The sequence below is a fragment of the Pelodiscus sinensis genome, chromosome 10 (genome assembly GCF_049634645.1).
Source record: "Pelodiscus sinensis isolate JC-2024 chromosome 10, ASM4963464v1, whole genome shotgun sequence".
NCBI classification, from domain to species: Eukaryota; Metazoa; Chordata; order Testudines; family Trionychidae; genus Pelodiscus; species Pelodiscus sinensis.
Window position 1 is genome coordinate 17,180,917 of NC_134720.1, and position 13,700 is coordinate 17,194,616.

The 13,700-nt window shown below is 38.9% G+C and overlaps 1 protein-coding gene across 15 annotated transcripts in view; it reads right to left on the minus strand.

The window, feature by feature from the left end:
• DOCK10 (dedicator of cytokinesis 10) overlaps positions 1-13,700 on the minus strand; it is a 259,393-nt gene that overhangs the window by 66,352 nt on the left and 179,341 nt on the right. For all 15 annotated transcript variants that reach the window (XM_075937571.1, XM_075937578.1, XM_075937573.1 and 12 more), the window contains exons 22-25: positions 12,940-13,023; positions 12,309-12,401; positions 10,231-10,349; positions 3,033-3,102 (exon numbers count right to left, since the gene is read on the minus strand). In XM_075937571.1, coding sequence (XP_075793686.1) covers positions 3,033-3,102; positions 10,231-10,349; positions 12,309-12,401; positions 12,940-13,023 — 366 coding nt within the window. The remainder of the gene's footprint in view (positions 1-3,032; positions 3,103-10,230; positions 10,350-12,308; positions 12,402-12,939; positions 13,024-13,700) is intronic.

Genomic DNA, 13,700 nt, shown 5'->3' on the forward strand with positions numbered 1-13,700 from the left:
ATGATTAGGCACATTTGAAAATCCCACTGAGATCTGCATCTTTAGGCATAGAAACACTTTTGAAAATCTGGCCCTACATGACTTGCCCAAGGTCACACAGGAAGGTTGAGGCACAGCAGGGACTTGAATCCTCTCTCCTCAGAGTTAGGTTAGAATAATGAGGTACCACAACATGTTTAAGATTCTATTACTGAGCTGAAGTGTGCAATGAAAAGTGAAGATTTGTCCATATACTGCAGTCATGCTCGTGGCAGCATGTGATGCAGCAGCAGTTATTTGCATATGCATCAACTCATTTTAAGTGCTGCTGAAATATAACGTATCAGAGGGGTAGCCGTGTTAGTCTGGATCTGCAAGAGTGACAAGGAGTCCTGTGGCACCTTATAGACCAATACATCTGGTAGTCTATACGGTACCACATGACTTCTTGTTGCTGAAATATAAAGTGGCTGAACCCTTCTTTGGCTTTTCACTATTACATTGTCAGAATGCTGAGCAGTACAATATTTCAGTCCACTGTGTTTTTAGACTATTCAAAAACACTCACATGAAAGTTACACAGAATTGTATTCTACTCTCAGTTATATCACTGCAAGTTCAAATATTTGCATTTAGACTCAGAGAAACTTTGGATTTACATCACTGTAACTGATATCAGAATGTGGGTCATGGAATATTAAAAAATATCCTATTAAAGGATATAAAGTACATAAAAATGAAGTATGAAGATATTTTGCATGTTGTAGAAGTTAGTCCAGCAACATTTAGCTTCACTGGGCTTGAAAGAGTCTTTGATTTCTTTCTTAGTAGAACTTCTCATATTTCATTATTCTGTTCATAAAGATCTGAGAGTTTCAGTTAATAGTGTGCATATCTCTTTTGATTTCACTGGCCCTGAAGGGCAGTTTTTTATCTTTTATGTTGCATAAATTTCATTCAATAGATTATAGTTATTATTAGACTTTGTGAAAGCCTTCCTTGTTTCAGGATAATTCAGCATGTCATTCACAGATTTATAAATCCATATATATGTCACTTATAACTTATTTTCATAACTGTTGGAAAGGTGAGACTTTCTTTTTTTAATTTCTGACATGTTCTATATCTGTTTGAGCATCACTGAACATGAGTGGACAAAAAGAAAACTTCTATGCATGGAGAAGTGAGGGCAAAGAATTACTAATTTTCTTTTTTCTCTTCTGACAAGTTTTAAATACTATAGATTCTCCTTTGTTCATTCTGAGATGAATGACTAAATGTAGTAGGTAAAAAATAAGATATATGAAATCATTACAGAATGATTGATATCTCTGCAGGTGATTCAACTATACTGTCAAATGCTTGATTAATCTAGTAAAATATGGGTATAAATTTTCCAAAATCGGAGGATGAGTTTTTACTTACAACATACATTCCATTATTAAGCACCTCATGTTAGGTTGTTATTTCAATAAACTATTCGCTCTGTAAGTGTCTGTAGCATTATTTGTGCTAACTGAAGGGGTACACTCAATGGATATTGGGTACATATTACCCATTTTTAAAGACATGAGAATTTAGACTTTCTCAACATCAAAAGTTCACTGAGATCAAAATACTAGGCTAACTGTGTAAGGGTTTGTCTACATAGCACTCTAAACTTGAAACAAGATACACAATTTGCACTATAAAAATTTTGTATCTTATTTCAATTGTATTTCAAAATAGCTTATTTTGAAATTTGGCATGTCTACACAGTGCCAAATTTTGAAACAACACGCTATTTTGACACATCCCATAATCCTTGTGGAATAAAGGTTACAGGGATGCTGGAAAGTACACTCGTTATTTTGAAAAATATTTTGAAATAATGACTATGTTTAAAAGACACAAAGTAGCTATTTCGGGATACCTCCCATATCCTGAAATAGCCCTACCATCTAGACCAGGGCTACTCAACACGTGGCCCCTGGGCTGCATGCGGCTCACAGCCTGTTTGTTTGCAGCTCATTGTGCGGTTTGGATTTACGCACGGCTCAATACGTGGCCTGCGGTTGGGAGCCAAAACAAAAAAGTAGTCAATATAATGGTCTTCTGTTGATATGCGTTTTAGTAGTTAAATTCCTGGACTGTCATTGCTCATTAAAAGTGCTGTCATATCAGTGAAAATCAGGTAAAGATTGCATTTTATTAATATCAGCAGAACTGACTTAAATGGGGCCTACGTGTTGTGTAGTCTTGCCTTAATCTTTGTATTCATGTCTGTCAGTGTGAAAGAAGCTATATGCATAAATTTGCATATATATTAAGTGCAAGCACACTTAAGTTGCAGCCCTTGGCATGTGCTGTGAGTACCATTGTGGCCTTCAGGGCTTCCAAAGTTGAGTAACCCTGGTCTAGACGTACACTAAATGAATATAGACATAAGCCATCTTTCCCCAAACATATATATATCCCGAGAAAACTTTAGAAGGCTAAGAATATATAATAGAAGAAACATACAGCAATTTGCAAACACAAAAGCTTTCAGAAACAACTCTTTAGTAAAAATTATCGCTAAGCATCACTTGACCATTTGTAATGTGTTAACTGCTATTGGAGAAATGCCTTGTATATATACAATGCACATAGCTAGTCAATATGATAAAACCATCTAATGTGAATGATGCAAAATACATCCTTGAACTTTACATAAATCTATCAAACCTAGATTCTTATATGGCCCCCTACCATTATATCTGAGCACATCACAGGCTTTAAAGTATGCATCCTATAAACACTGCTGTGTGTAAGGGCATCTCTGTTAGCCTCAATTCCCCTCTATTAGAATGGAGATAAGTGATTGCCCAATGTTAAACAGGCAGTCTGTGGCAGAGCAGGGAATGAAAACTGGGTCTCCCAAGTCCATGCTAGTGCCCTAATCACTGCACCATCTAAAGAGGCAGAAGGCAGATGTTCAAATACTGGAAAAACTACTAGAAAGGAAGAAAGAGAAGGCAGAAATAATGTGCAGCATACAGCAGACGATCAAAGGTCAATTGGATATTTCATACCTTTACATAAGAATGGACACAGTACTCTAGTTGCTCTTCATGGCACTTGGCAACAATGTCAGTAAGAACCCTAGAGAAGAAAGGTAATAAGCGATCTTTCAGCATGAAGCAGAAAATACATCTTTACACACATTACATTTTATCACACTGTTGTACAGATTCAAAACTATCCATTATGTGTCTGATCCATGCAATTAATAGTCTGTGCCCATGTGGAACTCATTGACTTCATGGGCACTCGATCTTGGTACAGAACCCTGCTTGTATGGGGCACAATGGTAAATCAGGGCCTTATTCTAAAAAGTTACTGCTATTCTAACGAAATACACCCAGGGTATGTCTACACTACCCTCCTAGTTCGAACTAGGAGGGTAATGTATGCATACCGCACTTGCTAATGAAGCCCGGGATTTGAATTTCCCGGGCTTCATTAGCATAAGCGGGGAGCCGCCATTTTTAAATCCCCGCTGCTTCGAACCCCGTGTAGCGCGGCTACACGGGGCTCGAACTAGGTAGTTCGGACTAGGGTCCTATTCCGAACTACCGTTACTCCTCGTGAAACGAGGAGTACCGGTAGTTCGGAATAGGCACCCTAGTCCGAACTACCTAGTTCGAGCCCCGTGTAGCCGCGCTACACGGGGTTCGAAGCAGCGGGGATTTAAAAATGGCGGCTCCCCGCTTATGCTAATGAAGCCCGGGAAATTCAAATCCCGGGCTTCATTAGCAAGTGCGGTATGCATACATTACCCCGCTAGTTCGAACTAGCGGGGTAGTGTAGACATACCCCCAGTTAAAACAATGTTAACAGTTGTGATGTTGGTGTTAAATGAGCCTACAAATCACTAGAGGACACTTCAACATTTATATGGATCTGGGAATATTATGAAGAAGTTACAAGGAAGGGAATTAGAGAGAGTGTAAATGAAGTTGGGAATCAAAGTCTATTGAAAGCTATTGTGTCAGAATTTCTATCCTAACCTTTCAGGGCTTAGAAGTCTGGCAAAGGGACACTTAGAAGGGAAGGGTTCTGCGGTGGGGTGTACAAACCCCACACAAGGCCAGAAGGGGTTAAAGAGCAACTTTGGCTCGGGCAACTCAGCTCCATGCCAACTTTGTAGATGAGCCTTAAAGGGAAAAGAGCCCAGCCTGGGGTGGTAGACAGACCTCACCCTCAGGAGCCAGGAAGGAACGTAGCAGAGAGCCAAGCTAGCTTTAGTTGCTTGTGCACACAAAACTGTAGGGCAGGAGACTGGATGATCTGGGTATGACAGAGAAGATGTTGCTGCTTTTTGCTTCTGTTAAGCTAGTTTCCTTTCCTTTCTTGCCTTGAGAACTAGGAGCAGCACCCTGGAGCAGAAGCCCCCCTCCTCACACTATGAACTCCCAAGGGAAAGGGGGGCTAATGTGGCGAGTAGTCTGTGGAAGAAGCAAGAGATCTGACCATATGCTGTAAGGATCCCTGGGTTAAAACACAGAATAGAGGGAGGGACCGGATTAATCTACAACCTCACTGAGAAAATTAGCAGAAAGACCCCAAACACTAGAGGCCAGAATGACTACTGGGTTTGGAGCAGGTCCAGTGTGAGGTCCTGGACTAATGGGTGAAAAATCTTGTTTTACCCCAAAAAGGGTCAGAGTAAAGATAACCGAGCCAGAGGGCCGGGTCACAAGGCAAAAGGAACCACTGGTGAAGCTGGATGACAGGACTACAGAGCAAAAGCCTTGCACAGGCAGCACACTGACTGGTAAGTCACTTTGCCAGAGGCACCCTCTCTGTATGCAGTTAAACCTGCACCAGTGACCATGTTTTTTTGAGAGCTCCCTCTTTTTAACATATCACCCCATGAAATTCACAAAGGTACTGAACATAAGTCTGCTCCATCTTTATTAGAACATGTCTCCTGTTAGGTACCTCCTCCCCCCGATTCTTTGAGCACTTCAGGCAAGATACATTCTATTTATTCTGCAAAATGTAAAAATAAATAGCCAATGTTTATATGGCAAGAATGAAAACAAAATTAGTGCAGCAGCTCTCAAATGTTAAGACCTAGTGGACCATATTCCAAACTTAAAATTATTTGGTGTATATGTTAATTAGTATTCCTATCATGGATTCTTAATTATATGTTAATTAGTATTACTATCATGGAGGATATGAGATAGGTCTATTAAATCATGACTGGTGTGAAAAAAGTAAATAAGGAAAAGTTATTTACTTATTCTCACAATATAAGAACTAGGGGTCACCAAAGGAAATTAACTGGCAGCAGGTTTAAAACAAACAAAAGGAAGTTTTTCTTCACTCAGCACACAGTCAGTCTCTGGAACTTCTTGCCAGACAATGTGGCAGAGGCTAGGACTTTAACAGGGTTCAAAAAAGAGCTAGATAGATTCACAGAGGTTAGGTCCATCAATGGCTATTAGCCAGGAGGATAGGAATGGTATCCCTAGCCTCTGTTTGTCTGGAAAATATGTGACAGAAGAGGGATCACATGAGGATTACCTGTTGTGGTCCCTCCCTCTGGGGCATCTGGTATTGGCCACTGTTGGCAGACAGGATACTGAGCTAGATAGACCGTTGGTCTGACCCAGTATGATCATTCTTAAGTTCTTATTCTGATAAACCAATCCATGCACCACAGTGTTTACAACTACTGATCTAGTTTTTTAGATGTTTTCCGTGTACTCCTGCAATAGGATCCAAAAAAAAAGCCGCTATTTTTTACATTGTTTTGCAAACCATTTCTCATTGTAATTAGTACTCCTTGGAAAATAAATAATTGAGCAAATTATTTGCTAAGATTCTAGTCATTCAGTCCTTACTCATCTGATATCAACCTGAATTTTGGCAGAATAATGACTACATTATTGGATCCCCAGGAAAATCAGTAATCAAGACAAAAGTACAAAGAAAATATTTTTTCACAATTATGAACAGTTTTGAGTTTTTTTCTATAGTTTTTAACTTGTTCAACCCCAGGTATTTCAAGTTATTCAAAACAAAATACAATGTGTGTACATGTACAGCGATCAAACAATGAAAGACATGCACAGAATTTTGCTAGTTCACAGCTGTGCACATTGCTATTGACATCAGCAATGTTGTTACAGAGCCAGTACCCAGATAATCACTGAAAAGTCATTTTCTACCAGGTGGGTGGATAGCCAAGTATTTAAGCATAAAAAAGGCTGTCCTTCCAGTCTCTAGACCAACTTTATTACTGCCTCATTTTCCAGGTACCCCAATTTATACTAACTCTGGAAAAACCATCTATTCCCCAGTTGGCATTGGAGTTAATTAATTAGGTGGTTGGGATCATAGGAGAAGGTTTGATATCCTCCTTTTGGAGACTGAGTATATCACCACTGGGATAAGCTCAGCCTTTGCCAGCCAGGGAAATTGCACTGCTAAATTAATTCCAGACATAATTTCCTATTCGTGGAAATTCAGGACCTGAAAACCTTTGAAGTGTTGAGCATTGTAAACGCCTATTAAAGTTAACTCAAGGAATCCAGCATCAGGAACCTGAAGTCTTACAATAAATCTCCCTTCAACAGTTAAGCAGGGCAAACCAGTTTCAGTAAATATATAAAGTATATTAACAGCACTTAGAAACACAATGGGACTGCTGAGGATTAAGTTGTGTTTGTCTTCTGGTTACTCCCCAGGCATTAATTGCTGGGGAAAGGCCAACAGAGAGAAGTCTATGGAGTACAACGTCCTTTTCAGCGCATCTGCTGGAAATTACCTCATTCTCTTTTTCTGTTTTCAGGGTTAAGAGTAGCAATAAATATTTTATTTTAAATAAATAAATAAATATTTTAGTTGGACTTTCCTGGAGGTTACAGACCCCTTGGTGAGTCACTCCCGCTGACTTTTATTTCCTTGGATAATGCCTTCCCTGTTGTTCACTGTTAATGCTTAAATATTTTCATTACAAACTGTCCAAAATGTGGTAACCTGACTCACCTAATTATAAACTTAATCCTACAAGGCACTGACCTCTTTCTTTGAGGTGCTCAGTAGCCTCAACGCAGAAGGAAGTGAGAGGGAATTAAGGACACTAAGCACCATTCCAGGAAGTGCTCAACACCTCAGGAAATTTTCTAGCAAAGCTCCTTGTTACTAGTTGGCAGACAAGTGATTTGAACAGTAGCAAAAACAATGTCTGCATAGGAAAAACAATTTTATGGCTCATGTCAATTGTGATATCATAGCCTACATTTAGTTACCTGACTGACTTACAAAGTTCTTTGTTACATTTAGGAGTCAGATATTTTTGGGATAAAGAGCTCATCTTCTATTAAAATCTAAATAGCATATTCAGCCATGGTTCATAACTGAAATCAAATCAAAAGTCACACTATGGAAGGGGGTCAGCAACCCTTTCAACCAAAGAGCAAAAGTACATCAAAATTCAGTATAAGAATGAGTCAACAAAGAGTCAGTATAAGAATGCCCATTTGCATGAATGAAAATATACATGTACTATCACTGACAATTGATTAATATTGATTAATTATAATTATATTATCATTATATGAATAATTAATTAATTAATTATTCTTAATAATAGCATAAACAAAGCATTGCACTTAACTTTATTTAATGGGACTTCTGTGCTAGCATCTTTTTGCACATTTCTTTGAAGTTTACACCACAATTGGTCAAATTCAGCTTCAAACATGCATTCAGGCTATCTGCTCTCAATCTTGAGTGCAAATTACCTTTGAAGTGATTCAAATGAGAGAAAGTCTGCTCACACATATAAGTACAGGCCGTCCCCGGGTTACATACAAGATAGGGACTGTAGGTTTGTTCTTAAGTTGAATTTGTATGTAAGTCGGAACTGGTACATATTGTAGGGGAAACTCTAGCCAAACATTTCTCCAGAGCTCAGTTTTATTCTCCCACACCTCACTTCCCTCAGTCCTTTATTCTCAAGCTGAGGTGTCTACTGAGAAAAGCCACTCCACGTCTCCCTGATCTGCTGGGGGGGGGGGGGGGGGCGCTAGCTTCGTGTCTCCCTGATCTGCTGGGGGGAAGCAGCTAGTGCGGGGTTGCCTCACCCCGTTTGTAAGTAGGGATCCGATGTAAGTCGGATCCATGTAACCCGGGGACTGCCTGTAGTGCCAAACATTGAAAGCAAGGCCAAGCTGACATTCCGATGGTGGTGTATGAGACAGGTGTCCTATGCGACAGGAAGTTTTTTCCAAGTTTGCAGAATCAGATTATCATTATCAACATGCTCCATTTGCGCAGTTTTGCCAATTCTGCACATTGTCGAGCAAGACATTCCAAATCAGAATTCAGCTTGACAATTTTTTCCACCTAGATAGCCGAATCCTTGAAATCTGCTATTTCCTTTTCCAAATCACTGACTGAGATATCTGGAATGATTGTCGTTCTTTAACGGATGCTTTATGTAGACGAATTATAAACTTGGACAAAGCACGGTGTTAGCAAAAGTCATAAAATGAAACTCTGAATGCCATCAGGAGCTCAGAAACAAACCCAGCAAGATGCTTTAAATCAAGGCTGTTACTTGGATTCCCTCTCTGATATGAATCACAAAACATTTGTAATCTTTTAAAAAGTGCCAGTCTGCCCTCCTCTGTATCTGATGAAGAGTGTCAATTTTGACTTAAATCCATATACTTCCTGCTGCAGAGTCAGGACTGTTTTTCCTTGTGCTTGTAGATTAAGGTTCAACTCATTCAATTGACCAGTAATACAGATGAGATAGTAAAACTTGAGCAACCAGTCACAGTCTGAAAGCTCAGACTTTTTGACACGCTTCATATCCAAAAATGACTTAATCTTGTTAATGCTGGCAGCAAAATGAGATGAAACTTTACCACAAGATAACTAGTGAGCAGTGACTGAAATTGACGGTGATTAAGGGCTCTGGCAAGAATCTAATTGACAATGTGAACAACCAGTTCCGTTACATTTCCGAGTTCAGTTCTACAAGATTGCGCACAAAGTGCCTCCTGACGCACAATGCAATGAAAGTTCAAAAGTGGGTGATTCAGCTTTTCCGACAAGAATAAGGAATCCCTTGTATTTGCTGACCATGCTAGGTGCACCGTTCTTATACACCGATGCAAGATTATCCATCTGTCTTTCTTTCTCATTTACAAAGTTCATCACAGTTTTAAAAATGTCTTTGCCCCTTCTTCAATTTCTCATTAGTAATAGCTCAATCATTTCTTTGTGCACAGCATTTCCACAAATATATCATCCCGGAATACACAACTTATTAATGTCACATATGTCAGTTGTTTTGTCCAAAACAAACAAAAATAAGTAGCAGCACTCAAATTTTGCATTTGTTCCTTGTCAATTTGATGGGCCTTTTCACAGCTCTGTCATGAACTATTTTTGCTGATAATGTCATGTCTTGAATTTTCTGTACGATTTTGTCCTTGTTGTGAAACTCATCATGACCAATTTTTAGCATGTCTCTTTTCAAGTAATCCCCATCAGTGAAAGGCTTTTCCTCTCCAATAATGCTGTATGAGCCTGCAAAACTTGCAGAGTTTAAGCTCCTACCTTTTTTTGACCATGACAATTGCCTATTTTGCCCAATGTTCATTTTTTGCCGCAGCTCCTTGCAGGCTTTTTTTCACACTCCTCCCTCAGGGTATTTTGTAGAAAATGCTGCATGTTTTGTCATGAAATACCACTCTAAATTCATTTTTTTGGTAGGAGGACAGTCTCATTCTACAAATGAGACAGTGAGGAGATCCAGACCTAGCCACAAATGCATATAAGTCTGTCCATTCCTTTTGAAAATTTCAGTACTCATCATCTCCCTTTCTCTTCACCATTGTTACTATTAGAGGGCCACAGAGTTCACCATCACATATGATGATGGAAAGATTTCTCGACCAATCAAATAAAAAGAAAATATGCATGACCACCAATGAGTGGAGAGGCTGGATGGTTGTGAAAATGAATAGTTAAAGGTGAATAGAGAAAAAAAGAGAATCTTGACATGTATAATTATGCCTTTTTAAATATTTGAATTAACTTTTCATTTTAATTTTAAAAGTTGTGTGTATTTTAGGAACAACAAAAGAGCCATATTTGGTTCTATACTGAGAGCCATATTTAGCCCTAGAGCCATCGGTTGCAGACCCCTGCACAATGGGATGTATTTGCCCCTAATATATATAACAATTTTTTGAATACCTTGTTACTGCAGTGGTAACCTCATCCATGTCGTTTTGTACCAGAACCCAAAAGAGTTGATTCAGGATCACAGGAAGAAAATTCATAATTACATGAATCTTCTCAATTTTCAGCAAATTCTGTATGAAACACAAAGCAGAATAAAGATGGATTTCAAACATAAACCACAGACCACTAGGGCCTGATTTCCACTCCATCACACTGGTTTTACCATCTGGTAATTGCAGCGAGGTGGAATTAAACCAGTGTAAGATAGTGGAGAATCTTGCCCCATGTTTGCTCATATGTAGCAATTTTGAAGGACTGAAGTTTTTACTTTTAAACCTGTGCCCCTACAATTTTGAGAAAACATTATTCCTGGGCTGAGACCTCATATGCTGTGTGTTTCATTTTAAATAAAATTATGAGCAGGTCAAAAATCATACTGATTAAAAACTCTCTAGACAGAATGGATAGTGACGCCCCATTATCCTACATGATTGAGCTAGAGTTATTCATTAAAATAATATTGTTATGGATTTAATTCTCTGATTTTCTTCAAATGAATTTCTGATTTACATATAGAAACCGAAATTTGGGGAAATTATTTTCCTGATTATTGTTTGTTCATGAACTGTGCACTTGGAAAATCTGTTATCTATTTATGTTGTGTGATTGGCTACCTAATTCATGTGATTTTATTTCTGTTTCCTGATTGGATGATTGAAATATAACAAAAAGGCATGCAAAAAGTAGCAAGTATTGAACAATGCACTTCTAGCATGCTTTTCTGGGTGTGTAATCACTCATGCTAAAAATCAGGCACCTTTTGGGTATTCACAAACATTTTCCCAAATACCTAGTCAACAGCTGAATACACATGAATAATAAATACATCATAGAAGAAATGGAACCTAATGATTTTATTCATGAAAATAGTCACAATATTAAATTCAACCAGGACTTATTATTACTACATTTAAAACAACAAAAACAAAAGCAACAAAATAAATATCTCACTTTCATTCACACATATTACAAAATGACATCTTTAAATAGTTGCCCAGTGAAATGTCACGACTATTGGTAAGATACAGCAAAATTATCTTTCACTGAGCAGCTTAATAAAATCAGTTTAATTGTGAAAATAAAGTAATGAGGGGAAAATGCCTTTCATGTTAGTCTCTTAACCTAGAAACTGCTATTAGATTCAGATGATCTCTAAGAAAGTATAATGTTTTGTAAATTGCCCTTCAGTATTCTAGCTCCTTCTTACTCTGCTCCAAAATATGTATTTTAAGGTGAGCCCATGTGATTTTCTCACTGCCCAATGGATTCAGAATTCATTGTAGGAGTGGGCATCCATGTAAGAATGCAAAAAGGAATAAGATCCCCCTATGAGGGTTCTCTGTATCCTTGGGCCGGTATGCAGAGTTATAGGGTACTGGATGCCAATTTCTTAACTTCCTCTCTTCTGCAAAAAAAGAAGGGGAAAAAGTAGGCCTGGAGCAAGAGGGGAACAGCAAGATAACTGTGGCTCCTCAAGCTCTAATTCCTTCTCTGCAACACTCTCTGGTGCAGCATGGCAGCAGGCTCTACCTTATGATGACCTATGTCCTTGGGACACAGTCTAGCTCATGGCAGTTTAGAGTCATAAACAGGTTCACTTGGGAGAAAAATTCAAAAAGAGCTAGAATTTAGTAGGGATGTTAAACAGCATATAACTGAATAGTTGTGTAACTATTCAATAGTCCCCAGAGGCAGGCTGACAACCAGTGAGCTCCCAGCCCCACTCCCTGTGTCATGCTGTGCTGCTGCCTCTCTATGAAGACCGGCTTCCACCTGATGCCCTGTGCTGCTGCCTCTGATATAGAGGCAGCAGTGTGGGGTAGCAGCAGCCCGTTTGTGGGGGATCCGAGTTCCACGGATGAGAGGCTGCTTCACAGCAGTGTCCCCTGTCCCTCTCTACTCCCCTCTTTCCCCCTGTGCCCAGACTTATCAGTTAATCGTGTAGTTGTCTACACATTGACATCCCTAGAATTTAGCCCTTACAATGCATTTATTTACATCAGCTCGTAACACATTTATAGTTATTTTACCTTGCATGACATGATAAAGTCTGAGGTAGGAGGCTGGGAGAGATCCATTTCTCTTTTTTGGCACTGCTGGAAAAAGATATTCAGATATGGATCCTAAAATGAAAAACATACGCTAAAGTTAATGTCTATTTTAGCATGGACTGCAATTCAAATATTTGCTAACAATCTCAATGAATTGGTCATGCTGGATAAAATCCAGGAACTTTACACTGCACCATACAGCATTGCAGAATAATAGAAATCAGATGTGGAAAAGGCCAGCAGGGATTTGACTACAATAGTCCATCCACTTACCAGCAGAGTGCCTTTGCTAATGCTTTGTCCAGTCTTGTTTTCAGTGTCCAAAGCAATGGGGTTTTCCCATGATCCAACATATCTCGACATCAGGATGTTTTAAAATTTCTAGTTACATCTGTCTGTACCATCCTAAATAATACCCCTTTTTCCTTAAAAGGGGTATTTACTTCTTTATTTTCTCACTCCTCAGCCCTCCTACATTGAGATGATCTTTAATGTTAGACAGATTCATAAAAGATCCAAGATATATTGTATTAAGATAATTTGTCAGGCTTTTCCTAGCACTCATTTTTGATGGACAGATAAGGGCATCTGAGAGAAAATGCAAACTCACCTGAGTATTTACAGTTGATACAACAAATGAAGACACTTTGAAAAGCAGCTTCCCACCATCTACCCACTTAATGTCACTTCCACTCTGCAGGAAAAAAAATATTGTTCTCTTATTTCCTCATTTACTAACACCACAAAAGTATACACATGTCAGCATCATTCAGTTCTGCATCACTTTTTGTTGCAGAGCTTTGTGAATGTGCAAGTCCCTCAGGGCTGGATAGTAAATTATTTGAAATATTCAGTTCTCAGTTACTGCAGAGGCAGTCACAATGGGAGTTTCCACACTATCCTATCACTGCCACAAAGCACTGGATTAGATCCACAGACCTATTTAGCTCTTCTGCATTACTCAGTTTGTACAACTGCAGAGGAAACTGCCCAGAAACTCTCCTGTGGATTTTTAACTGGGCACAGCTCAAGGACTAGTAGGGAATACTGGAAGCAATGACAAAGATCAGGGGAGTTTTGCTAGTCAGATTGGGTAGGGAACCCCAGCTGAAAGTGTATAAAACCCACTCTCCACACTATGTTGCTTCCAACAGTTGTGAAGATTTCATAGTTTACCCATTTAGTGCCAGTTAGGTAGGGTAATTTCTTTTCCCAGCACTGCACCAGAAAAGACATAATTTGTCCTGATTCTGTTGGTATACATATCAGCTTAAAATCTGAATGATATCCATATGAATACTCTAAACAGCATGGTCCAGTTCATGATTCATACAATGGCTCCTTAACATTGCCAGCATGGCATAAATGAGA